Genomic DNA, 27,149 nt, shown 5'->3' with positions numbered 1-27,149 from the left:
TTATGAGATAAAAATTGCAGTATACTGCGAGAAAAGATTGTCTAGAAACTCTCTGTCTTATTTTCTTTAAAATACATTGCTAAATAATATATAGGTCTTGCTCTCACTATTCTCAGTCCTCTGCCCGAGGCTAGAATACTTAAGTTTTCTGAGTGGTTTTTGAGTAGCATGGTGCTTTTGGTATTGGGAGTAGAATAGAAGATTTGCCTGTGCCTGGCAGCACAGCTTCTGCACAGCTGCTGGTCTGAGGTACCAAGGGAAATAGCCTTTGATTGTTTGACTTAAGGCTGAAACTATGGGCTCAAGATAACATCTAGTTCCAATCTTCGTTTACCTTATAAGCAACACTGAGGGATAAAACATCTCTCTAATTCTTATGGAAACATAAAAAGCAAACATGATTTTTAAACAAAAAGCAGAGATGGAATGTCTAGCTGCAATAAAAGAGAACATACACAAATAAACATGATGCAAGGATGCTGTAGCATTTGGAAATAGAGGTCTGAGTGGACTACTGTGGACAGAAAAGAGATATTAGTTCCTTCTGGCAGATGGAGATGCCATTTTTGTTGGGTTTTTTCCCCCCAATAATTAATTATTTATTTAAAGCTGCATTGGGTCTTTGTTGCTGCATGCAGGCTTTCTCTAGTTGCGGCGAGCGGGGGCTACGCTTCGTTGCAGTGCGCGGGCTTCTCGCTGCGGTGGCTTCTCTTGTTGCGGGGCACGGGCTCTAGGCACGTCGGCTTCAGTATTTGTGGTGCGCAGGCTCAGTAGTTGTGGCTCGCGGGCTCTAGAGCACAGGCTCAGTAGTTGTGGAGCACGGGCTTAGTTGCTCCGTGATATGTGGGATCTTCCCGGACCAGGGCTCGAACCCGTGTTCCCTGCATTGGCAGGCAGATTCTTAACCACTGCGCCACGAGGGAAGCCCCGTTTTTGTTGTGTTTGAAGAACGTGTAGAGTATTTTAGACTGAAATGAAGGGCAGCCACATAGGGCATTTAGGCTAAGAATATAGCTGAGGTGGGGCAGGAAAATGTGGAGCAGCTTCAAGAAATGGTGAATAGCTCAACTTGACCAATGCATGGCCATACCCAATGTAGAGTATTGGTGTAGGAGGCAAGAAAAAGTGAACCAACTTTTTTATTCCTACTAACCTTTACTCCTGCATTTTTAGCAGGGTATTTTTTTCCCTTCAATTAAAAAAATTTTGGTAAAGTACATAAAACATAAAATTTATCACCTTAACCATTTTAAAGTATGCAGTTCATTGGTATTAAATACATTCATAGTATTGTGCATCCATCACAACCATCTGTATCTATAACTCTTTTCATCTTGTAAAACTGAAACTCTGTACCATTAAACAGTGACTCCCTATAAACCACTCCCCCACCCTTCTACTTTCTGTCTCTATGATTTTGACTACTCTAAGTATCTCATATAGGTGGAATCATACAGTATTTGTCTTTATGGTGACTGTCTTATTTCATTCAGCATAATGTCTTTAAGGTTCATCCATGTTGTGGTATATGTCAGAAATTCCTTACTTTTTAAGGCTGAATAATAGTCCATTGTATGTATATACCACATTTTGCTTATCCATTCACCTGTCAGTGGACACTTGGGTTGCTTCCTTGTTTTAGCTATTGTGAATAATGTTGCTATGAACATGGGTGTACAAATACTGCTTTGAAACCCTGCTTTCAATTCTTTTGGGTATATACCCAGAAGTGGGAATGCTGGATCATATGGTAATTCTGTTTTTAATTTTTTGAGGAACTGCCATTCTGTTTTCAACAGCAGCTGTGTCATTTTACATTCCCACCAACAGTGTACAAGAATTCCAATTTCTTCACATCCTTACCAGTTATTTTCTGTGTGTGTGTGTGTGTGTGTATGTGTGTGTGTTTTGATAGTAGTCATACTAATGAGTATGAAGTGAGCAGGGTATGTGTTTTTACGTATTGATGAGAGCACAGGTCAAAACAGTTTTTTCTTTTGTCTTTGGAGTCTCAACAATCTTGAATTCAACATGCAGGCTAGAATAAAAGCAGTGAGAAAAATACTAAAGAAAAAAATGTAGGAGTCTAAGCAGAGGGAAAAAAACTGAGGATAAAAATGGAGTAGTACCTCAATTGTCATTTGGTGGCCATACCTTTCAATCATCTATAGAACATCAAGTTCTATAAAGAGAGTGAAAATGAAAAGGGACAACAGGGATAGGAGGAAAGGGAAGGAGGGATGTGTAACTCCCGGCAGGGAATGGGCAGTGGGTACACATTAATAATCTCCTTATTGCCAGCTGCCTGCATTCATTTATTCATAGCCCGTGTTTCAGGTTCAGGTGCTTCCTGAGCTGTAGCCTTTCCCTCTAATCTTCACGTTCCTTGCCTGGGTGTAGTGTACTGATTGCTCACATTTGTACTGGTTCCTGTTTTCCACTTGAACTGGAGCTTTTCTACCTTACTTGGCTGGGATATTGACCCTCTGTAGCTTTGCCTGTTGATCACAAAAGGACAAACCCTTCATCTGCTCGTAGATACGTGAAGCTAACTGTTCACTTGCTTTAGTTTTATTTTTTGGTATCTCCTGTGAAGCAGTGAAATCAGTGAATTGAGAGTGGTGTGTTTAGTTAGGGAAATGACATCCTATATAAATACTCTGCCTTTAAAAAAAATTTATTATTTAGTCTGTGCCAGGTTTTAGTTGGGGCACGCGTGACCTTTAGTTGCGGGATCACGGCATGTGGGATCTTTAGCTGCGGCATGAAGGATCTTTAGTTGTGGCATGTGGGCTCTTTTTAGTTGTGGCATGCATGTGGAATCTAATTCCCCAACCAGGGATCGAACCCAGGCCCCCTGCATTGGGAGCTGGGAGTCTTACCCACTGGTCCACCAGGGAAGTCCTACTCTGCCGTTTTTAGCTAATTATTTTTTTGCTCACATTTGTAATTTCAACTTCTCATAGATATGTGTTTGCATACTCTCTATTTCTTGCTCCTGCTGTTAACCTTGTGGGTATGCTCCTTAATTCTAGTTTACTAGAATTCTAGAGAAGGATCTTTAACTATGAAGCTGGATCACAGTTTGTACACTTATGTTCTGTATTCACTACTGCCCTCTGTTGGTGATGATATTATATTTCATCACTGAAATCTCATGTTAAACAAAAAAATTTTTTAAAAATATTTATTTATTTATTTAGGCTCCGCCGGGTCTTAGTTGTGGCATGCAGGCTCTTTAGTTGCAACATGCATGTGGGATCTAGTTCCCCGACCAGGGTTCGAACTCGGGCCCCTGTATTGGGAGCGCAAAGTCTTACCTACTGGACCACTAGGGAAGTCCCTAAACAAAAATTTTTGATGAAAATTCTATTGAATTTTTTGGGTCTATTGTTGATATAATTCTTTATTCAGTTCTGTCAATCAAATGTTAATTTTTCCATTTCTCTTTCCCTCTATAATTTTTTTTTCCTTTTTTAAAAAATTTATTTTATTTATCTTACTTTTGGCTGCATTGGGTCCTTGTTGCTGGCACGCAGGCTTTTTCTAGTTGCAGTGAGCAGGGGCTACTCTTCGTTGCAGTGCGCGGGCTTCTTATTGCGGTGGCTTCTCTTGTTGTGGAACACAGGCTCTAGGTGCACAGGCTTCAGTAGTTGTGGCTTGCGGGCTCTAGAGCACAGGCTCAGTAGTTGTGGCACACGGGCTTAGTTGCTCCGCAGCATGTGGGATCTTCCCAGACCAGGGATCGAACCCATGGATTCTTAACCAGTGCGCCACTAGGGAAGCCCTCCTTTTTCTTTTTAATTGAACTATAGTTGATTTACAATATATGTTTCAGGTATATAGCATAGCAATTCAATATTTTTATAGATTATGCTCCATTTAAAGTTAGTACAAAATAATGGCTGTATTTCCCTGTGCTGTATAATCTATCCTTGTTGCTTATTTATTTTATACTATTTTCTCTATAATTTAAAATTTTAAAATGTTTAGATCTTATTTTATTTATTTATATTTATTTATTATTTATTTATTTAGGCTGTGCCGGGTCTTAGTTGCAGCACGCGGGATCTTCATTGCAGTGTGCGGGATCTTTAGTTGCAACATGTGAACTCTTAGTTGCAGCATGCATGTGGGATCTAGTTCCCTGACCAGGGATTGAACCCGGGCCCCCTGCATTGGGAGCGTGGAGTCTTACCCACTGGACCACCAGGGAAGTCCCTAGATCCTGTTTTAGAAGTCTACAAATACATGTGACAGCCTATGGATTGGCCTTCCTATTCCACTTCTGCCTCCTAGTCTATTCTCAGCACAGCTACCAGTGAACCTCTTTTTTCCCCCAACTTTATTGAGATATAATTGACAAATAAACCAGTGATCTTTTTAAAACATACATCATACCTACTAACTCTCGTGCTTTCAACCATTCCATATTCATGGCTTCACCTCAAACTTCAAATAAGATCCAGTCCTTTTACCATAGCCTTCAAGTCCTTGTGATCTCCCCCTTACCTGTTTCTCTGATCTCATTGTCTTATTCCAGCCATACTAATCTTGTCTTTATTTAAACCTGGTAGGTGCTTTCTGAATTTCTTTAGGACCTTTGCAGGTAGTTGTCCATATGCCTGCAGTGCTCTTCCCCCAGATATTCACATGGATTGTTCATTTACTTCATTCATTTTCTACTTAAAAGTGATTTCCTATGAGGTCTTCCCTGATCTATACAAAGAGCCTCACCCTTCCTCCCCACTCTTTTTGCCCTGCTTTGCTTATCTTCATACTTAGCACTAACTGAAGTTATGTACTTATTAGCTTGTTTATTTGTTGACTCCCCTATTATAATGTAAGCATTAAGAAGGCAAGACTTTATTATTATTTTTTCCTTTTTTATCACTAACACCTAAAACTGTTTCTGGCATGTGATATGCACTTAGTAAAAATCTGTAGAAAATGTGAATGAATGGATAGTGCTTAAATGTGGAGATTGCCATTGAAAAGGTAAGCACAGAGAGAAAACCGACACTACTTCTGCATGGGGAGAGCTGGAAGGTATAATACTCTGGAAGGTATAATCAGGGGTCAGCGAACTATGGCCCCTGGGAGAATCTGGCCTGCAATCCGTTTTTTATAAATACATTTTTATTGGAACATGGCCACATGCTCATTTATTTTCATCTTGCCTATGACAGCTTTCACCACTATAATAACAGAGTTGAGTGGTTGTGACAAAGATCTTGTGGCCTTCAAAGCCTAAGATATTTACTGTCTGAACCTTTACACAAAAAGTTTGCCGACCCCTGTTTCAGAATGTTCTTAAATTCATAATGTTTGGTATTTGCAAACAACATTGTATGTAAATTATAAGTTGGTTACTTCACTCAAATCTAAAATAGGAATATTTAGGAAATAGGGATTTGCTCTTATGTCCTCTTGAGGAATTTCACTAGTTTGTTCTTTATGCTCATGAGGTTTGTGGTAAATAAAAAATAAGCTTTGGGCTTCCCTGGTGGCGCAGTGGTTGAGAGTCCGCCTGCCGATGCAGGGGACGCGGGTTCGTGCCCCGGTCCGGGAAGATCCCACATGCCGCGGAGCGGCTGGGCCCGTGAGCCATGGCCGCTGAGCCTGCGCGTCCGGAGCCTGTGCTCCGCAACGGGAGAGGCCACAGCAGTGAGAGGCCCGCGTACCGCAAAAAAAAAAAAAAAAAAGCTTTAATAATTCTGTAGTACTCAGTGTGTGTTCTTGGTAAAACATGGTTATAATTTGAACTTGGAATTTTTCTTCATATTCAGAGGATGTAAAATTTGTGTTTATTAATATAATTTAAAATAATATAAAATTTAATGTAAACTTGAGAATCGAGTTTTTACTGTCAACATATGAAAACTGGTTTAAATTTATTTGAGAAAATAATATCAGTAACATATATTAAGATTTAAAGTAGTAAAAGACTAAGAAATATTTGTATTTTATTTATTTTATTTATTTTAAATACTTATTTTAGGGCTTCCCTGGTGGCGCAGCGGTTGAGAGTCCGCCTGCCGATGCAGGGGACACGGGTTCGTGCCCCGGTCCGGGAGGATCCCACATGACGCGGAGCGGCTGGGCCCGTGAGCCATGGCCGCTGAGGCTGCGCGTCCGGAGCCTGTGCTCTGCAACGGGAGAGGCCACGACAGTGAGAGGCCCGCATACCACACACACAAAAAAATTTATTTATTTATATTTGGCTGCATTGGGTCTTCATTGCTCCGCTCGGGCTTTCTCTAGTTGTGGCGAGTGGGGGCTACTCTTCATTGTGGTGCGTGGGCTTCTCATTGCAGTGGCTTCTCTTGTTGTGGAGCACGGGCTCTAGGCACGTGGGCTTCAGTGGTTGTGGCATGCGGTCTCAATAGTTGTGGCTCATGGGCTCTAGAGCGCAGGCTCAGTAGTTGTGCACGGACTTAGTTGCTTCGCAGCATGTGGGATCTTCCTGGACCAAGGATTGAACCCATGTCCCCTGCATTGGCAGGAGGATTCTTAAGCACTGCATCACCACAGAAGTCCTGAAATATTTGTATTTTAAATACCTGGTTTTGTCTCTTCTCTTGAAGCTATGAAAATTTATAATTTTTTTGAGAATTAGATTGACTGGAAAGGAAAGACCTGTGGTAATACAGTTTTTGTATATCTTATAATGGGGATAGGTCATGTGACGTATGCTGGATTTAATTTAATTTTTAATTTTGCAAACGTTCAGCTACCTATATGCTTTCTCTTAATAATTTGTATTGTAAATATTATTTAACTTTATTAAAGAAAGTATAGAAATTTGAAATGTGTAAAAACACACACTATCATCTGCTGACATGACCATTATTAATATTTTTGTACATTTATTCATCCAACAAATATTTATTAAGCATACATATTTTTTTAATGGAGAGTAGACTTTTTTTTTTTCCCGGTACGCGGGCCTCTCACTGTTGTGGCCTCTCCCGCTGCGGAGCATAGGCTCTGGACGCGCAGGCTGAGCGGCCATGGCTCACAGGCCCAGCCGCTCAGCGGCATGTGGGATCTTCCTGGACCAGGGCACGAACCCGTGTCCCCTGCATCGGCAGGCAGACTCTCAACCACTGCGCCACCAGGGAAGCCCGAGAGTAGACTTTTTTAATTGGTATTTTCACCATTGTGTTTAGTGTGTTCATTTAATTTAGAGCCGGTAAGCAAGTCCACGAAAGGAACGTCACCAACTAAATGGTTTACGTTACTCCTCCAGTGTAGTAAAATTTTCAATACATCTTGGTTGTCCTTTTTACAAATCTTCCAGAACCTCACGAAGTGCTTGGCCCGTGGTGGGCAGTAGTAAATCCATCTTCATTAAGCAGCAACTATTAAAAAATAATTGAAATTCTGTTAGAGGTACTAATTGAAGATATTCTATATTTACTTCACCTGACTCCTAAAACGTAAAATAAAAGACAGCGTACAGATACTTAGGCCTGTGTAACAGTGAAGAAAACTCAGCTTGGAAAGAGTTGGTCGTTGGCCAACAAGAAATTTCAACAAATTTAGACTTGATGGGATTCAGTGGCCTCTGGGAGATGGGGGGTGGGGTGGGTGCCCTACCCGGGCACCACCTGGCTTCCCTAAGCATCTTTTTTTTTTTTTTCCCCCTAAGCATCTTAATTATATACCATGCACTATGCTTGGGATAGTGCAATAAACATCACAGCTGTAGTCCCTGCCCCAGTGGATCAGATAGCTCCAGGAGAATATAGGCATTAAGCTAATGGTTAGGGGTATTTGGAAAAGGCAGTCACAGAGTACTCTGTGTCAACTTAAGTAAATTATAGGCAGTTTAGAGTAGCTCCTAGCCCACTTGACAGCGTGAACAAAGAAAGAGAAAAGGGGGGAAAAGTCCTACTTTTTAAAATTTTTTGGCTGCATTGGGTCTTAGTTGCGGCATGTGGGCTCTTCGTTGTGGTGTGCACGCTCCTTTCTAGTTGTGGCACATGGGGTCCAGAGTGCGTGGGCTCTGTAGTTGCGGCTCTCTGGCTCTCTAGTTGTGGCACGTGGGCTTAGTTGCCCCGCGGTATGTGGGATCTTAGTTCCCCGACCAGGGATTGAACTGGCATCCCCTTCATTGCAAGATGGATTCTTAACCATTGGAAAACCAGGGAAGTCCCAGTCTTACTTTTTAGATATAGTGGACTAAAAAGAAAAGATAGAAACAGCACAGAACTAACTACCCCTAGTTGTGTAGCCCTGGTCCCAAGGTTGAGGTTTCTCATGAATATGGCTGATGAAAGTCATGATAATGTCTTTCCTGGATGAGTATATGGCTGCTCTGGGATCTAATTTTCAGTTTGTTGCCTTGATCTTTGGGACCGTATTGGCTGTCAGAGTGTCTCTTGACCAGACCAAGATGTGTGCTGTAGTAGCTCCATCTTCTCACTGGGGCTCAGCTTACTTACTGTGCCTCTTCTCAGATCCTGAAGCATGTTCTCAAGTAGCTCCTTAAGAAAGGATATATGAGAGGTAATTTCTTTCTTTTTAAGTCATAAAAGATATATTTATTCTAGTCTCACACTTAATTGCTAGTTTGGCTGAGAAGATATTTCTAGGTTGTGAATAATTGAGTCACAGTTTTGAAGGCATTGTTTCACTGAATGTGACTTGTCTTTTTCTCTCTCTGGAAGCTTTTAGGATTTTCTCTTTGTCCTTTATTTCCTCGAATGTCACTCATGTATGATTTTCATTTCATTCTTTGGGCTACTGTGTGCCCTTTCAATCTGGAGACTCATGACCCTTTAGTTCTGGGAAAAGTTGTATTTCTACTTTATTTTCTTTTTTCTTTAATTGAAGTATAGTTGTTTTACAATGTTGTGTTAATTTCTGCTGTACAGCAAAGTGACACAGTTATACATACATATATGTGTGTGTGTATATATATATATATATACATTCTTTTTTTAAATAAATTTATTTATTTTATTTTTAGCTGCTTTGGGTCTTCGTTGCTGCGTGCGGGCTTTCTCTAGCTGTGGTGAGCTGGGGCTACTCTTCATTGCGGTGTGCGTGCTTCTCATTGTGGTGCCTTCTCTTGTTGCAGAGCATGGGCTCTAGGTGCGCAGGCTTCAGTAGTTGTGGCACATGGGCCCAGTAGTTGCGACTCATGGGCTCTAGAGTGCAGGCTCATAGTTGTGGCGCACGGGCTTAGCTGCTCTGCAGCATGTGGGATCTTCCTGGACGAGGGCTCGAACCCGTGTCCTGTGCATTGACAGGTGGATTCTTAACCACTGCGCCACCAGGGAAGCCCTACATTCTCTTTTATATTCTTTTCCATTATGGTTTATCCCAGGACATTGAATATAGTTCCCTGTGCTATACAGTAGGACCTTGGTATCCACCCATTCTATATGTAATAGTTTGCATCTACTAACCCCAAACTCCCAGTCCATCCCTCCCCCCTCCCCTCCCCTTTGCCAACCACAAGTCTGTTCCCTATGAGTGTGTTTCTGCTTCATAGATAGGTTCATTTGTGTCATGTTAGATGCTACATATAAGTGATATCATATGGTATTTGTCTTTCTCTTTCTGACTTACTTCACTTAGTATGATAATCTCTAGTTGCATCCATGTTGATGCAAATGGCATTATTTTGTTCTTTTTTTATGGCTGAGTAGTATTCCGTTGTATCATATCTTCTTCATGTACCATATTTTCTTTATCTATTCATCTATCAGTGGACATTTAGGTTGGTTATTTTCTTATCTCTTTTTTTCTCTATTCTCTTTCTAGCACTCATTTTTCAAATGTTAGACCTTCTAGACTGAATCCTCAAATTTTCTTTTATTTTCTCTATTTTCCATTTATTTGTTTTTTCTTCTACTGTTTGGTAGACTTCTCAACTTTGCCTTCTAGCCTTTTCTTTTTCGGCTGCACCACACATCATATAGGATCTTAGTTCCCCTGCCAGGGATTGAACCCACACCCCCCGCAGTGGAAGCGTGGAGTCTTAACCACTGGACCGCCAGGGAAGTCCCCTTTCTAGCCTTTTAATTGAACTTTTCATTAGATCATGTTTTTAATTTCCAAGAGTTTTGTTTTGATATGGACAATATCCTATATTTAGCCAATGTAGGAAAGGAAGTTTTTCCTTGACTGTCTTGGGATTCCTGGCCAGGTCTGAAATTTAAACTGACAAAGACAGATTGACAGGAGAGAAGTGTACAAATTTTTTTAAAAATAAATTTATTTAATTAATTTATTATTTTTGGCTGCCTTCGTTGCTGCGTGTGGGCTTTCTCTAGTTGCGGTGAGCGGGGGCTACTCTTCATTGCGGTGCACGGGCTTTTCATTGCAGTGGCTTCTCTTGTTGCAGAGCATGGGCTCTAGGTGCGTGGGCTTCCGTAGCTGTGGCCTGTGGGCTCTAGAGCACAGGCTGAGTAGTTGTGGTGCACGGGCTTAATTGCTCCGTGGCATGTGGAATCTTCCCGGACCAGGGCTAGAACCCGTATCCCCTGCATTGGCAGGCAGATTCTTAACCACTGCGCCACCAGGGAAGCCCCGAGAAGTGTCCAAATTTGTTTAATATAAGTTTTATGTGACAAGGGAGCCTTCAGAAGGAAATGAAAACCCAAAGAAACAGACCTGAGTATTTTATGATATATTTGGTGAAGAGTGGACAGTTCATGGAGAAATAGGATAGGTTAAGGAATATGAAGTAATTGTAGTAAACTGAGGGAATTTAGCAAGGCCTGTTTGTAGGCTGCTTCTTGGCATTCCTTTGTTTTGCGAGATAAGAATGGACGTTCCATTCCTCTGTGTATAGTGAGGGCACCTCTCACATGAGGGTTTTATGACCTATTTTGGGGAGAAGGTTGGTGAGGAGGTCAGGGTGACTTTCCTCCTCTTCCTTTTCTTAAATTACTTCACCTTAAGATATTCAATATGCCAAGGTGCCATAATTTGGGGTAGAATGTCCACAACCTCATCACCACCAGCCTCTCCTCTCTTTTTTAAAATACAAGGAGGAGGGGCTTCCCTGGTGAGGCAGTGGTTGAGAGTCCGCCTGCCGATGCAGGGGACACGGGTTCGTGCTCCGGTCCGGGAGGATCCCACATGCTGCGGAGTGGCTGGGCCCGTGAGCCATGGCCGCTGAGCCTGCGCATCCGGAGCCTGTGCTCCGCAACGGGAGAGGCCACAACAGTGAGAGGCCCACGTACTGCAAAAAACAAAAAAAAAACAAAAACAAGGGGGAGCATACAATACATAATTTTCTGCATTTGGCTTTTAAAAAATTTGACTATATTTCTGAATATGTATTTTTTTCTTCTGGCTGTGTTAGGTCTTCGCTGCTGCGCACAGACTTTCTCTAGTGGCAGTGAGCGTGGGCTACTCTTTGTTGCGGTGAGCGGGCATCTCATTGCGGTGGCTTCTCTTATTGTGGAGCACAGGATCTAGGCATGCAGTAGTTGCAGCACACTGGCTCAGTAGTTGCGACACACGGGCCCTAGAGTGCGTGGGCTTCAGTAGTTGTGGCGCATGGGCTCAGTAGTTGCAGTGTGAGGGCTCTAGGCTGTGTGGGCTTCAGTAGTTGTGGTGCAGGCTTCAGTAATTGTGGCTCGTAGGCTCCAGAGCGCAGGCTCAGTAGTTGTGGTGCATGGGTTTATTTGCACCACAGCATCTGGGATTTTCCTGGACCAGGGCTCGAACCCGTGTCCCCTGCATTGGCAGGCGGATTCTTAACCAGTGTGCCACCAGGGAAGCCCCAGTAACCTGGAAACTTCTGTGGAAAGTACATATGGTAAAAGCAGAGGCTTAAAGTGAATTTGGTATCAAGTTTACAAAATGACTCGAGGTCACTTCCCATTAGTGATTTTGTTATTGTTGTCAAAGAATGGTTTTACCAGCTTTTCTTTTGAAATTTCTCTTGTGGCATATATGCAGTGGAAAAGCCAGTTGTGAAAAAGCCATAATGCTTTTAAATATTGAGCTTTCTTGTCTCTGAAGTAGAGTTTTTGGATTTATTATAGAATGATAAAAAATTTTACTGTGTAAGATATTTTAAAATCTGGTATTGGCCTTTCTTTACAAATGAAGAAAAGTATGTAAAGTAGTATCTTTTTGATACTTGAGTCAGTTTAAGAACAAACTTCACCTGTATACGTTTTGGACAGTAAATATTAAGTAATAAGAAATTAACTTGAGTATAAAAAATGGATGCAAAATATCTGGTCGTAAAATGTTTAGATCAGGAGACATGAATAGGATAGACTGAAAACATTTGACTTATTCTATCATATTTTCAGGATTCATTTGTCTTCTGTCTTAACTATAAGCAGTAATTCTCTTTTTCTACTTTAGATGGCAGTAGAATATTGGCTTGCTAGTAACACTGGTAAGATATGTTGGAAACAACGTAATGTTTAAAATGTTCTTTCTCTTGAATTGTTCTGGTTCAGAAAACAAAGTTGGCCACTCAACAATAAGAATTTCTTATCCAAAAGAAGTCTAAATATTTTGTTTGATATACTGAATTTAGTAATATCATTTTCTGGAAAACTTAAAGCTTTGTAAACAGATTCCTTTTGCTATAGTTCTTTAGGTTTTGTGTAAGTAAATTTTACTAATTTCATTGATGATTTTTAAAAATTTAATTTTATTTTTATAATATATTTTTAACTGAGATATAGTTGATGTACAGTATTATATAAGTTACAGGTGTACAACATAGTGATTCACAATTTTTAAAGGTTATACTCTATTTATAGTTATAAAATATTGGCTATATTCCCTGTGTTGTACAATATATCCTGTAACTTTATTTATTTTATACATAATAGTTTGTACCTATTAATCCCCAACCCCTATCTTGCCCCTCCCTCACTTTTGGGAATTAAGATAATAACTCATGAGATGTACTCCTACTTCTCTGAAGGACTGGCAAACAACTATTTGATGTTATATTTTTTATGTCACTGGACATCACATGATAAAGCAGCAACTGCACATTACCAGCTAGAATTTGCAGATTATGTGAATAGGCTCAAATGACCTGTAATGAGGTGTTCTGTAAGTTTTTTTCCTTTCTTTCTTCGTTTAGAGTAAAATGCGTATTAATTGAAGACCTTTTTTTGGTTCTCCTATCTCAAAGCAACTATTCTAGGTCTGAAAACTTGACTTGGGTTGAAGGAGTTCCTGGGTAGGAATATTTTTAAAGAAAATTTCTATCTTTGATTTACCTATCAAATACAGTCAGTCCTACTTATTCATGGCTTCTGCATCAGAGGATACAGAAGGACAACTGTACTATGCCATTTCATATAAGAGACTTGAGCATCTGTGATCTGTGGACACCAAGGGACAACTGTATTTATTGAGTCCCTAATGTGCTATACCCTGCTCTGTACACAAAGGTGAATGTAGTAGTCCATGTCTTAAAGAATCCTGTATTATATGGTAAATGCCTTAAGAAAGGCATAAATAATGTGTTCTGCTAGAATGGATCCTAGTTTATAATCCTTATAAACTACAGAAATATAAAAAGTCAGGGGGTTTTGGTCATAATAAAACACCTACTTCTTTTGGCTTTGTTTTAACTTAGAATGTAATTTTTATAAATTTTAACTTCCTTTAAGGTTCATCTTTAATAAAAATTTATGTTTCAACTAGTTCCTTTTTTAAAAAAGAAAGCCATATGATACTAAATTGTAGAAATTTTGGTATGGGTTGTGTTATGTGTGCTGTATGTATGATTAAATTTAATGTTTTTATATGCCAATATGGGATTATCTCTGAAAGATACTGTTCTCTGTCATGACATCTGATTTCTTCCACAATTTTCTATAGAGTTCTTCCTCCCTCCCTTCCTTCCTTCCTCCCTCCCTTCCTTCCTTCCTCCCTCCCTTCCTTCCTTCCTCCCTCCCTTCCTTCCTTCCTTCCTCCCTCCCTCCCCCTCCCCCCTCCCTCCCCCTCCCTCCCTCCCCCCTTCCCCTCCCTCCCTCCCCCTCCCCCCTCCTTCCTCCCTCCCTCCCTTCCTCCCTCCCTCCCTTCCTTCCTTCCTTCCTTCCTTCCTTCCTTCCTTCCTTCCTTCCTTTCAGCTGTGACAGGTCTTAGTTGGGATCTTCGTTGCCATGCACGGACTCTTCATTGCAGTGCGCGGGATTCTCTCTAATTGTGGCATGTGGGGTCCAGGGCGTGTGGGCTCTGTAGTTGAGGTACACGAGCTCAGTAGTTGTGGCTCACGGGCTTAGTTTCCCCGTGGCATGTGGGATCTTAGTTCCCTGACCAGGGATCGAACCCGCCTCCCCTGCATTGGAAGGCGGATTCTTTACCACTGGACCACCAGGGAAGTCCCTATAGACCTATTTCTATACAAAGAAGCTACCATTTATGAAATCCTTAAATTTCCGATATGTTTTTCCTGAGCATATATTACATAGCATATATTATATTTGATTATTAAGAAATAATCAAACATTTACAAATCATTTATCATTTATTTAAAATATGTTTGTTTATTCAGACAAACATTTATTGAGGACCTGCTATGTCCCAGGTCCTGTGCCTGGCACTGGAAATATGAATGAACCAAACTGACAATTTTCCTGCTTCCTGAACCTTACACTGAAGAGGGGCTGTGATTTCCTGACAGTAAACAAGAATATGTGCATAAAGGAATGGTGGCAGAAAATGTATTCATTTTTTATGTACTTCCTCCCCTTCACCTCTAATAATCTTTTTTGATCCATTAAAGTCAATGACAGACACTTCCCTGGGATAATGAATCTTAAATCATTAGTATCTTTGATTTTCTTTTAAGAAAACCATTAGATTTTATTTAAAATCAAGGTGATAGATGTTAACATATTAATCTTATATAAATTTCATGTTTAGAACGAAATCTCCTAGTATGTTATTTTTTTACCATCCAGATTTGCTTGGTATATAATAAATTTCTTGGTATAGAGATATAAAGTGACTTAATTTTTCTATTGAGGACTCCACTCCTATACATATATCATACATGAGATGTACTCTTCTTTAGATCTCTTTAATTATCTGTCCCTAAAGTCAGTGGACCTTTGTATCTTTTCTGGCTTTTCAGCTAGTTCCCTAGAAAGAACACTTAAATTTTATTTTCAGACACTTGTTAATTGAATATAGCATACATAAAGAAAGGTATACAAATCACATGTGTGCAGCTTAATGAATTTTCACAAACTGAACATACCCATATAACCAGCACCCTGATCAAGAAACCAAATACTACTAGCACTCTGGAGCCCTCCTTATGCCCTCTTCCTGTCACTAGGCACCCACCTCCAAGGGAAGCACTTTCCTAACTTGTAATACCATAGTTTAGTTTTGCCTGTTTGTGAACTTTATATAAATGGAATCTTATAGTACATACTCTTGTGTCTGGTTTCTTTCACTCAACATGTTTATGAGATTCAGCATTATTGCATATAGTTGTAGAGTCATTCATTCTTATTGCTGTAGAGGAGGGGTCAGTAAACGATGCCCCATAGGCTAAATCTGGTCTCCTGCCTCTTTTTGTATAGCCAGTGAGCTAAGAATAGTTTCTACTTTTTTTAATGGTTTAAGAAAAAGAATTTTTTTGTGGCACACGAAAATTATATGAAATTCAAGTTTCAGTGTCCATAATAAAGTGTATGGTTGCTTTTGCTCTACAAGGGCAGCATTAAGTAATTGCAATAGAGATGGGATGATTGGCAAAGCCTAAAATACTTACTGTCTGCCCTTTATAGGAAAAATTTGCCAACTCCTGCTGAATACACCAGTGTTTGAATATATCACAATATGCTTATCCATTCTACTGTTGTTAGGGATTTGAGAAGTTTCTAGTTTTTGCCTTATTATGGAGAGAAGATACTACTTTTCTTTTTATAAGTTTAATTATTTATTTTATTTTTATTTTTGGCTGTGTTGGGTCTTTGTTGCTGCATGCGGGCTTTCTCTAGCTGCGGCGAGCGGGGGCCACTCTCCTTTGCGGTGGGCAGGCTTCTCATTGCGGTGGCTTCTCTTGTTGCGGAGCACAGGCTCTGGGCTCATGGGCCTCAGCAGTTGTGGCTGCTGGCTCTAGAGCCCAGGCTCAGGAGTTGTGGCGCACGGGCTTAGTTGCTCCGCGGCATGTGGGATCTTCCCAGACCAGGGTTCGAACCCGTGTTCGATGCATTGGCAAGCGGATTCTTAACCACTGCACCACCAGGGAAGTCCCTGAGTTGTATTTCTCTTGAACACCTATATAACTGAGATGTGCTCTGCTTTGAAGCTGCAAATAATTAAATATGTTTGTATATTCTTTTCCTCAACTTTTATAACTCTGTTATCTCTCATCGTGCATTTTACAGCCTTTCCAATAGTTCTTTAATGGTCTTATGACCTAGTATAGCTAGTGCAGTATTTATCTTTTCTCTCGTTCTTTTTCAATTTTATTTAATTTATTTTTTTATATAGCAGGTTCTTATTAATTATCTATTTTATACATATTAGTGTATATATGGCAATCCCAATTTCCCAATTCATCCCACCACCACCACCACTCCCGCCATTCTCCCCCACTTAGTGTCCATATGTTTGTTCTCTACATCTGTATCTCTATTTCTGCCCTGCAAACAGGTTCATCTGTACCATTTTCCTAGGTTCCACATACATGCATTAATTTATGATATTTGTTTTTCTCTTTCTGACTTACTTTACTCTGTATGACAGTCTCTAGGTCCATCCACGTCTCAACAAATGACTCAATTTCGTTCCTTTTTATGGCTGAGTAATATTCCATTGTATATACGTACCACATCTTCTTTATCCATTTGTCTGTCAATGGGCATTTAGGTTTCTTCCATGATCTGGCTATTGTAAATAATACTGCAATGAACATTGGGGTGCATGTGTCTTTTTGAATTATGGTTTTCTCTGGGTATATGCCCAGTAGTGGGATTGCTGGGTCATATGGTAGTTCTATTTGTAGTTTTTTAAGGAACCTCCATACTGTTCTCCAAAGTGGCTATATCAATTTACATTCCCACCAGCAGTGCAAGAGGGGTCTCCTTTCTCCACACCCTCTCCAGCATTTGTTGTTCGTAGATTTTCTGATGATGCCCATTCTAACTGGTGTGAGGTGATACCTCACTGTAGTTTTGGTTTGCATTTCTCTAATAATTAGTGATTTTGAGCAGCTTTTCATGTGCCTCTTGGCCATCTGTATGTCTTCTTTGGAGAAATGTCTATTTAGGTCTTCTGCCCATTTTTGGATTGGGTTGTTTGTTTTTTTAGTATTGAGCTGCATGAGTTGTTTATATATTTTGCAGATTAATCTTTGTTGATTCGTTTGCAAATATTTTCTCCCATTCTGAGGGCTGTCTTTTCGTCTTGTTTGTAGTTTCCTTTGCTTTGCAAAAGCTTTTAAGTTTCATTAGGTCCCATCTGTTTATTTTTGTTTTTATTTCCATTACTCTAGGAGGTGGATCAAAAAAGATCTTGCTGTGGTTTATGTCAAAGAGTGTTCTACCTATGCTTTCCTCTAAGAGTTTTATAGTGTCTGGTCTTACATTTAGGTCTCTAAGCCATTTTGAGTTTATTTTTGTGTATGGTGTTAGGGTGTGTTCTAATTTCATTCTTTTACATGTAGCTGTCCAGTTTTCCCAGCACCACTTACTGAAGAGACTGTCTTTTCTCCATTGTATATCCTTGCCTCCTTTGTCATAGATTAGTTGACCATAGGTGTGTGGCTTTATCTCTGGGCTTTCTATCCTGTTCCATTGATCTATATTTCTTTTTTTTGTGCCAGTACCATATTGTCTTTATTACTGTAGCTTTGTAGTATAGTATTAGGTCAGGGAGTCTGATTCCTGCAGCTCCACTTTTTTCCCTCAAGAATGCTTTGGCAAAAAAAAAAAAAAAGAATGCTTTGCCTATTTGGGGTCTTTTTTTTTTTTTTTTTTTTGCTGTATGCGGGCCTCTCACTGCTGTGGCCTCTCTCGCTGCGGAGCACAGGTTCTGGACGCGCAGGCCCAGCGGCCATGGCACACAGGCCCAGCTGCTCTGCGGCATGTGGGATCCCCCCCGGACTAGGGCACGAACCCGTGTCCCCTGCATCGGCAGGCGGACTCTCAACCACTGCGCCACCAGGGAAGCCATGTTGGACGATTTTTAATCACAGTTTCGATTTCATTACTTGTGATTGGTCTGTTCATATTTTCTGTTTCTTCCTGGTTCAGTCTTGGAAGGTTATTCCTTTCTAAGAATTCGTCCATTTCTTCCAGGTTGTCCATTTTATTAGTATAGAGTTGCTTGTAGTAGTCTCTTATGATCCTTCGTATTTCTGCAGTGTCAGTTGTAATTTCTCCTTTTTCATTTCTAACTTCATTGATTTGAGTCCTCTCCCTTTTTTTTCTTGATGAGTCTGGTTAAAGGTTTATCAATTTTATCTTCTCAAAGAACCAGCTTTTATTTCATTGATTTATGCTATTGTTTTCTTCATTTATATTTCCTTTATTTCTGCTCTGATCTTTATGATTTCTTTCCTTCTACTAACTTTGGGTTTTGTTTGTTCTTCTTTCTCTAGTTGCTTAGGTGTAAGGTTAGGTTGTTTATTTGAGATTTTTCTTGTTTCTTGAGGTAGGCTTATATTGCTATAAATTTCCCTCTTAGAACTGCTTTTGCTGCATCTCATAGGTTTTGGATCATTGTGTTTTGTTTTTTTGTTTTGTTTTGGTTTTTTTCTTTCATAATTGAGATTTTATTGGTTGTTTTGAGGATCAGTACACAGACACTTCAATTTGTACACAATTCTCAACATACGTACCAAAAACCTAAAAAATCATGTAGTTGTGATTCTTTTCTGAACAGTTATTCCAGTGACTTTCCAGCTTAAAATTTGGGGGCAAATTTTCCTTCACAGGATATCAAGTACCAATATCTTCAAATATTGATATGCTGTTACATCGTAAGTCCCACTAATTCACAATTTAATATCACATACACTACATACTCAAATTGTCAATCGTTCACAGCACATTAACAGTTACTAGAAGAACTGGACTACCACGACCAAAGATGTTACAGAGTGCACAAAACTCTGCCCAGGAGAGCCAAGATCAAGGGGTGAGTGGTTTGCTTTAGGAAACAGTTCTACCAAAAACAACGTGGGAAGAGAAGTAATTTAAAGTGTTTAAGACATTAAATGCGCAACTGACTGCAAACTGCCATGTAGTATGCTTTGTATTATAGGATATAAAAGCTACCCTCCATCTGTGGAATGTTAAGCTGACACCCAAGACAATCAAAGCCTCCCATATTCAATATCCCACTATTTTCTGGTTGTACCAAAAAATAAACAACCAGCAAATGATTTCACCTCTTAAAAAAAAGCATTTACACTTAAAAAATGGGATGAAGTGGGATTCCTTCCTTTTTAAAAATGTTTCTAGAGCTACTAAAAAACTTGCATTTACAAAATAGTTGATAAAAATATTCCTCTGGATTGTACAAGAAGGGAAACAGGGACCACTGATAGGACCAGGTGTGTGATATTAATCAGACTTGGCTTCTTTCTCTCCTGCTTCATCAGAAGCTGGGCTCTCCTCATTTTTAGTTTCTCCATTTTCTGCAGGTAAGTCTTCTTTAGTCTCTTGGTTAGCCACTTCAGCCTGCTTTCCCTTTGCTCCCCTTTTCCCTTTTGTTTGCACTTTTTTGTCGGAAGATTTATCCTTTCCTGCCGCCTTTTTTGGCTTCGTTTCCACTTTTGCAGGAACCAGTTTAGCTGACAACCTCGCCGATCTCCTCTTGGGCTCCTCCTTCGCCGCCCCCTCGGCGGAGCTGACCTTCCTCTTGGGCATCGTCGCGGCAGGGCGGGCGCGTGCCGGGTGCCTGCGGGCCGCGGCGCGCCGAGAACCTTCGCGAACCTGGGCTGCCTGGCTGCTGCCACTCCTCCCGCCCGAGCTGCTGGGACCCCGATCATTGTGTTTTCGTTTTAATTTTGTCTAGGTATTTTTTGATTTCTTCAGTGATCTCTTGGCTTTTTAGTAATGAATTGTTTAGCCTCCTTGTGTTTGTGTTTTCTACATTTTTTCCCCTGTAATTGATTTCTAATCTCATAGTGTTATGGTCGGAAAAGATGCTTGATATGATTTCACTTTTCTTAAATTTACTGAGTCTTGATTTGTGACCCAAGATGTGATCTATCCTGGAGAATGTTCTGTGTGCATTTGAGAAGGAAGTGTAATCTGCTGCTTTTGGATGGAATGTCCTATAAATATCAATTAAATCTAAATCTATCTGGTCTATTGTGTCATTTAAAGCTTGTGTTTCCTTATTAATTTTCTGTTTGGATGATCTGTCCACTTGTGTAAGTGAGGTGTTAAAGTCCCCCACTATTATTGTGTTACTGTTGATTTCCTCTTTTATAGCTGTTAGCAGTTGCCTTTTGTATAGAGGTGCTCCTGTGTTGGGTGCATATATATTTATAATTGTTATATCTTCTTCTTGGGTTGATCCCTGGATCATTATGTAGTGTCCTTCCTTGTCTCTTGTAACATTCTTTATTTTAAAGTCTATTTTATCTGATATGAGTGTTGCCACTCCAGCTATCTTTTGATTTCCATTTGCATGGAATATCTTTTTCCATCCCCTCACTTTTCAGTCTGTATGTGTCCCTAGGTCTGAAGTGGGTCTCTTGTAGACAGCATATATATGGGTCTTGTTTTTGTATCCATTCAGCGAGCCTGTGTCTTTTGGTTGGAGCAATTAATCCATTCACATGTAAGGTAATTATCGATATGTATGTTCCTATTACCATTTTCTCAATTGTTATGGGTTTGTTTTTGGAGGTCCTTTTCTTCTCTTGTGTTTCCCACTTAGAGATATTCCTTTAGCATTTGTTGTAGAACTGGTTTGGTGGTGCTCAATTCTCTTAGCTTTTGCTTGTCTGTAAAGCTTTTGATTTCTCTGTTGAATCTGAATGAGATCCTTGCCGGGTAGAGGAATCTTGGTTGTAGGTCCTTCCCTTTCATCACTTTAAATATGTCCTGCCACTCCCTTCTGGCTTGTAGAGTTTCTGCTGAGAAATCAGCTGTTAACTTTATGGGAGTTCCCTTGTATGTTATTTGTCATTTTTCCCTTGCTGCTTTCAGTAATTTTTCTTTGTCTTTAATTTTTTCCGATTTGATTACTGTGTGTCTTGGCATGTTTCTCCTTGGGTTCATCCTGTATGGGACTCTCTGTGCTTCCTGGACTTGGGTGGCTATTTCCTTTCCCATGTTAGGGAAGTTTTCGACTATAATCTCTTCAGATATTTTCTCAGGTCCTTTCTCTCTCTCTTCTCCTTCTGGGACCCCTATAAGGCAAATGTTGTTGTGTTTAATGTTGTCCCAGAGGTCTCTTAGGCTGTTTTCATTTCTTTTCATTCTTTTTTCTTTATTCTGTTCCACAGCAGTGAATTCCACCATTCTGTCTTCCAGGTCACTTATCTGTTCTTCTGCCTCAGTCATTCTGCTATTGATTCCTTCTAGTGTATTTTTCATTTCAGTTATTGTATTGTTTATCTCTGTTTGCTCTTTAATCCTTCTAGGTGTTTGTTCTTTAATTCTTCTAGGTCTTTGTTTAACATTTCTTGCATCCTGATCTTTGTCTCCATTCTTTCTCCGAGGTCCTGGATCATCTTCACTATAATTATTTCTGAATTCTTTTTCTGGGAAGTTACCTATGTCCACTTCATTTAGTTGTTTTTCTGGGGTTTTATCTTGTTCCTTCATCTGGTACAAAGTCCTCTGCCTTTTCATTTTGTCTATATTTCTGTGAATGTGGTTTTCCTTCCACAGACTGCAGAATTGTAGTTTTTCTTGCTTCTGCTGTCTGTCCTCTAGTGGATGAGGCTATCTAAGAGGCTTGTGCAAGCTTCTGATGGAAGGGACTCATGGTGGGTAGAGCTGGGTGTTGCTCTGGTGGGCAGAGCTCAGTAAAACTGTTATCCACTTGTCTGCTGATGGGTGGGGCTGGGCTCCCTCATTGTTGGTTGTTTGACCTGAGGCGACCCAGCACTGGAGCCTTTGCTTCTCTTTGGTGGGCTAATGGCGGACTCTGGGAGGGCTCACACCAAGGAGTACGTCCCAGAACTTCTGCTGCCAGTGTCCTTGTCCCCACAGTGAGCCACAGCCACCCCCTGCCTCTGCAGGTGGCCCTCCAACACTAGCAGGTAGGTCTGGTTCAGTCTCCTATGGGGTCACTGCTCCTTCCCCTGGGTCCCAATGTACACACTATTTTGTGTGTGTCCTCCAAGAGTGGAGTCTCTGTTTCCCCCAGTCCTGTTGAATTCCAGCAATCAAATCCCTCTAGCCTTCAAAGTCTGGCTCTCTAGGAATTCCTTCTCCTGTTGCCGGACCCCCAGGTTGAGAAGCCTGACGTGGGGCTCAGGACCTTCACTCCAGTGGGTGGACTTCTGTGGTATAAGTGTTCTCCAGTTTGTGAGTCACCCACCCAGCAGCTATAGGATTTGATTTTACTGTGATTGCCCCCCTCCTATCTTTTCATTGCGGCTTCTCCTCTGTCTTTGGATGTGGGGATCTTTTTTGGTGAGTTCCAGTGTCTTCCTGTCGATGATTGTTCAGCAGTTAGCTGTGACTCCAGTGCTCTCGCAAGAGGGAGTGAGTGCATGTCCTTCTACTCCACCATCTTGAACCTATCTCTTTTCTCTTGTTCTTATTTTTCCTTTATTATTAAGTCATTTATATTTCCACAGGGTCAGGACTGTGTCTCCTATTGCAGACCTATGAACTTCATCTGGTAGTGGGGCTCTGGTTATAATAAAAGTTGACCTCTAAGCAATTCTCTTTCTTTCTTTCTTTCTTTCTTTTTTTTTTTTTGGCTGCATTGGGTCTTTGTTGCTGCGCACGGGCTTTTTCTAGTTGCAGTGAGCAAGGGCTACTGTTTGTTGTGGTGCACAGGCTTCTCATTGTGGTGGCTTCTCTTGTTGCAAGCACAGGCTTAGGCATGCAGGCTTCAGTAGTTGCAGCACGTGAGCTCAGCAGTTGCGGCACGCGGGCCCTAGAGCGTGCGGGCTTCAGTAGATGTGGCACGCGGGCTCAGTAGTTGTGTCTCACGGGCTCTGGAGCGCAGGTTCAGTAGTTGTTGTGCACAGGCTTAGTTACTCTGTGGCACGTGGGATCTTCCTGGACCAGGGATCGAACCTGTGTTTGATGCATTGGCAGGTGGATTCTTAATCACTGCACCACCAGGGAAGTCCCACAGTATTTTTTTTTACATAAATATTAATTTGTACAGTATTTTTTTACAAAAATATTAATTTAAGCACTTGGTTTGGATACTACACTAATCATGTGCTCTTTCCCAAGAGAAGGCTTTATGGTCTGTCAAGAGAAAGGGAAGAAGGGGTATTTTTTAAATTTTGTAATTGCTTCTGGAGACTTTCCCACACTTACATCCCTGAGCTGGCCACAAAATGTTCTTTTTGAAAAGGCAAAATTCTTTCTCCATGAAGTTAGAGGCTAATGTCTTGTTTGGAGTGTTTAATAGGAGGAAACTTCCATTGTACCTCATCATGGATTTTTTTTTTTTCCCACTTGCTGACAGAGACAGAAGTCTTACCCCAAACGGGAAAAACATAGAAGATGAGTAAGTTATTGGGTAAAAGTAACTTGGCAGAATGAAAGCCAGTTAGTAACCATGAACTTCTAGTAGTAAAGAGTGTAATTTGGAAGCACCCTGAACATTAGATGCTCTCCTTGCGGCATAAATAGCCACTTAACAACAGATCCAAATCACTCTTTGCTTCTCCGTTGAATAGAGGAAGTCCTCAGCCTAAAAGATTTTTAGTAGAGAAAATCCTGGGTTTACTCAGAAATATATTTTCTATCTTTAATTATAATACTCGAGATAAACATTTGTAATCGTTTAAAATGTGTTAAATTCTTGAGTTTAGTCATTTATAGAAGCATTAAAGTGTTACGTAAATATATCCAGTTGGTCATTGTTTCTTAGTATTAAATCAACCTAGCCTTATTTTGAGGGGAGGGATGATTGATGAGTTTGCTTTACCTTTCTTTACCTACCTGATTTGTGTGTGTGTGTGTGTGTGTGTGTGTGCGCACGCGCACACATTTTTGTTTTTCTTTTATTGAATGAAAGATTCAATTCTGTAGTTCTTTTTTTAAAATTAATTAATTAATTTATTTTTGGCTGTGTTGGGTCTTCGTTTCTGTGTGAGGGCTTTCTCTAGTTGCAGCGAGCAGGGGCCACTCTTCATCACGGTGCACGGGCCTCTCACTGTCGCGGCCTCTCTTGTTGCGGAGCACAGGCTCTAGACGCGCAGGCTCAGTAGTTGTGGCTCACGGGCCCAGTTGCTCTGCGGCATGTGGGATCTTCCCAGACCAGGGCTCGAACCCGTGTCCCTGCATTGGCAGGCAGATTCTCAACCACTGTGCCACCAGGGAAGCCCTGTAATTCTATAGTTCTTTACAGTTTTCAAAAGTTTCACACACGATTTCATATAATCCCATAATACCCCCTTTTTTTCCCCACTACCCTAATTTTGCTCCTTCTCCCCCACATCACTGGTAACAACTAGTTTATTCTCTGTATTTGTGAATCTGCTTCTTTTTTGTTTTATTCACTAGTTTGTTCTATTTTTTAGATTCCACATATAAGTGATATCATACAGTATTTGTCTTTCTCTGTCTGACTTATTTCACTTAGCATGATGCCCTCCAAGTCCATCTGTGTTGCTGTAAATGGCAAAATTTCATTCTTTTTTATGGCTGAGTGGTATTGCAGTGTATGTGTGTGTGTGTGTATACACACACACATATGTATATACCACATCTTCTTTATCCATTCATCTGTTGGTGGGCACTTAGGTTCCATACCTTGCCAATTATAAATAATGCTGCTGTGAACATTGGTTTACTTACCTGTTTTGCATGAATTTTTTTCATCTTGGTATCTAAGAAGCTGTCCAAAATTGGCAGTGCTACTGCTTCCTTTGTTTCTTTTATTAACTTACTATGTTTTCTTCATTATATAGGTACAAACTGGAAAATTAGGTTTTTTTGAACCCTTATTTAACTTTACAATTTTTTTCTTATAATGTGTTCTGTAGAGTGTTTGGACTTGAAAATTATATTTGTTACCACTTTAATAACAGACTGCACAAGAAGAAATGTAGGAGATAATAATTAGGTTTATAGCCTTTAAAAAATATATTATTTATTTATTTGATTTTGCCGGGTCTTTGTTGTGGCAGGTGGGCTCCTTAGTTGTGGCATGCGAACTCTTAGTTTCGGCATGCATGTGGTAACTAGTTCCCTGACCAGGGATTGAACCTGGGCCTCCTGCATTGGGAGTGTGGAATCTTATCCACTGCGCCACCAGAGAAGTCCCTATAGCCTTTTTTTTTTTTTTAGTTTTTTTGGTGGTACGCGGGCCTCTCACTGTTGTGGCCTCTCCTGTTGCGGAGCACAGGCTCCGGACGCGCAGGCTCAGCGGCCATGGCTCATGGGCCCAGCCGCTCTGCGGCATGTGGGATCTTCCGGACCGGGGCACGAACCCGTGTCCCCTGCATCGGCAGGCGGACTCTCAACCACTGTGCCACCAGGGAAGCCCAAAGGGAATTTATTTATTTTTTTGCAGTACGTGGGCCTCTCACTGTTGTGGCCTCTCCCGTTGTGGAGCACAGGCTCTGGACGCGCAGGTTCAGCGACCATGGCTCACGGGCCCAGCCGCTCCGCGGCATGTGGGATCTTCCCGGACCGGGGCACGAACCCGTGTCCCGTGCATCGGCAGGCGGACTCTCAACCACTGCGCTACCAGGGAAGCCCTCCTATAGCCTTTTTAATACAGAAAATGACCAGGTCTTGGCTTATAATGTTTCATATTATGACATTAGAAAACTTGGTAATTTTTGGTGTTTAACAATGACATGGGATTATTTTTTTGGAGGAATCTGGGCCAATGCAGGAAGTATTCTAAAGATTTGCCCTGAAGACAGAATCTTAAATTCTTAGTCTGTTTTTTTGGTTCTGTTTCCCTCCTATTTTTTGTAGCTTTGTGGCTATTTTATTATCTTTCAAAAGTTTGTGAAGTTTAATTTTTTCCCCTTTTGCAGTTTTATGCAACTTGAATTTGATTAAAATAAATGTGGAGCAATTCCAGAGATACTATTAACTATAATTACTTTTAAAGATCCCGTATAGACATCTGGCCAAAGATTGTATATTACCTATGTAGGAGAAGGTTAAGGTGGGGGTAAACATCTGTTTGGAGGAAAATGATTAGAATCAAATTCATAGAATCACTATTGACTTTGCATGATTTCTGAATTAACCATCAATTTGTTCCAGAATCACTAAAATTGTAGATCTTTTTGTTGAGTAACAGTGTAATTTAATATAATCCTAATATAATGTTCTGAAATTAGACTAGGGTAATATAGAAAGCAGCAAATTGCTTCCAAGATATCTAGCCTCAAGAGATCTTTGCAGAAGCAGATACTAGGCTGTTCTTTCAGGCATTTAGAATATTAAGATTTGAAAGCTGGCTTGATTAGTGGATTTGAAACAGAAAACACCACTTTGCATAGAATATCTGTCAAGATTTTTTCATTATTAAATTGTAAACCCTTTAACACTCCATCAGGTTAGTCATAGTCATTAATTTTCTCTGACTAGGTAGGTAGAGTGGATGACAGGTAATGCAGAATTGAAGTATTTATTTTAATCAGAATTGAAGTGTTTATTTATTTTATTTTAATCCCCTGATGCAGGGGACATGGGTTTGTGCCCCGGTCCAGGAAGATCCCACATGCTGCGGAGCGGCTAGGTCCGTGAGCCATGGCTGCTGAGCCTGTGTGTCCGGAGCCTGTGCTCCGCAACGGGAGAGGCCACAACAGTGAGAGACCCGCGTACCGCCAAAAAAAAAAAAAATTAATGGGGGGACTTCCTGGTGGCTCAGTGGTTAAGAATCTGCCTGCCAATGCAGGGGACACGAGTTTGAGCCCTGATCTGGGAAGAACCCACATGCCGTGTAGCAACTAAGCCTGTGCGTCACAACTACTGAGCCTGCGCCCTAGAGCCCGAGAGCCACAACTACTGAAGCCCACATGCCTAGAGCCAGTGCTCCACAACAAGAGATGC

At 40.7% G+C, this 27,149-nt stretch overlaps 2 protein-coding genes across 3 annotated transcripts in view; one reads left to right on the top strand and one right to left on the bottom strand.

Annotated features, from left to right (window-relative positions):
• The window catches only part of COMMD1 (copper metabolism domain containing 1), a 150,862-nt gene that overhangs the window by 2,527 nt on the left and 121,186 nt on the right, over positions 1-27,149 (top strand). The gene's annotated exons all lie outside the window — the stretch shown is intronic.
• LOC132531177 (non-histone chromosomal protein HMG-14-like) lies at positions 18,762-19,937 on the bottom strand. Its single transcript, XM_060168789.1, has one exon. It carries the CDS (start codon positions 19,842-19,844, stop codon positions 19,539-19,541), a length of 306 nt encoding a protein of 101 aa, XP_060024772.1. The 5' UTR covers positions 19,845-19,937; the 3' UTR covers positions 18,762-19,538.

This window comes from Lagenorhynchus albirostris, chromosome 13, assembly GCF_949774975.1.
Source record: "Lagenorhynchus albirostris chromosome 13, mLagAlb1.1, whole genome shotgun sequence".
Classification (NCBI taxonomy): domain Eukaryota; kingdom Metazoa; phylum Chordata; class Mammalia; order Artiodactyla; family Delphinidae; genus Lagenorhynchus; species Lagenorhynchus albirostris.
Note: the sequence above shows the minus strand (reverse complement) of the source record. Positions and strands in the feature narration are given on the sequence as shown.

Coding starts and splice junctions, on each gene's coding strand:
- LOC132531177 (XM_060168789.1), bottom strand. CDS start 19,844: ATGCCCAAGAGGAAGGTCAGCTCCGCCGAGGGGGCGGCGAAGGAGGAG.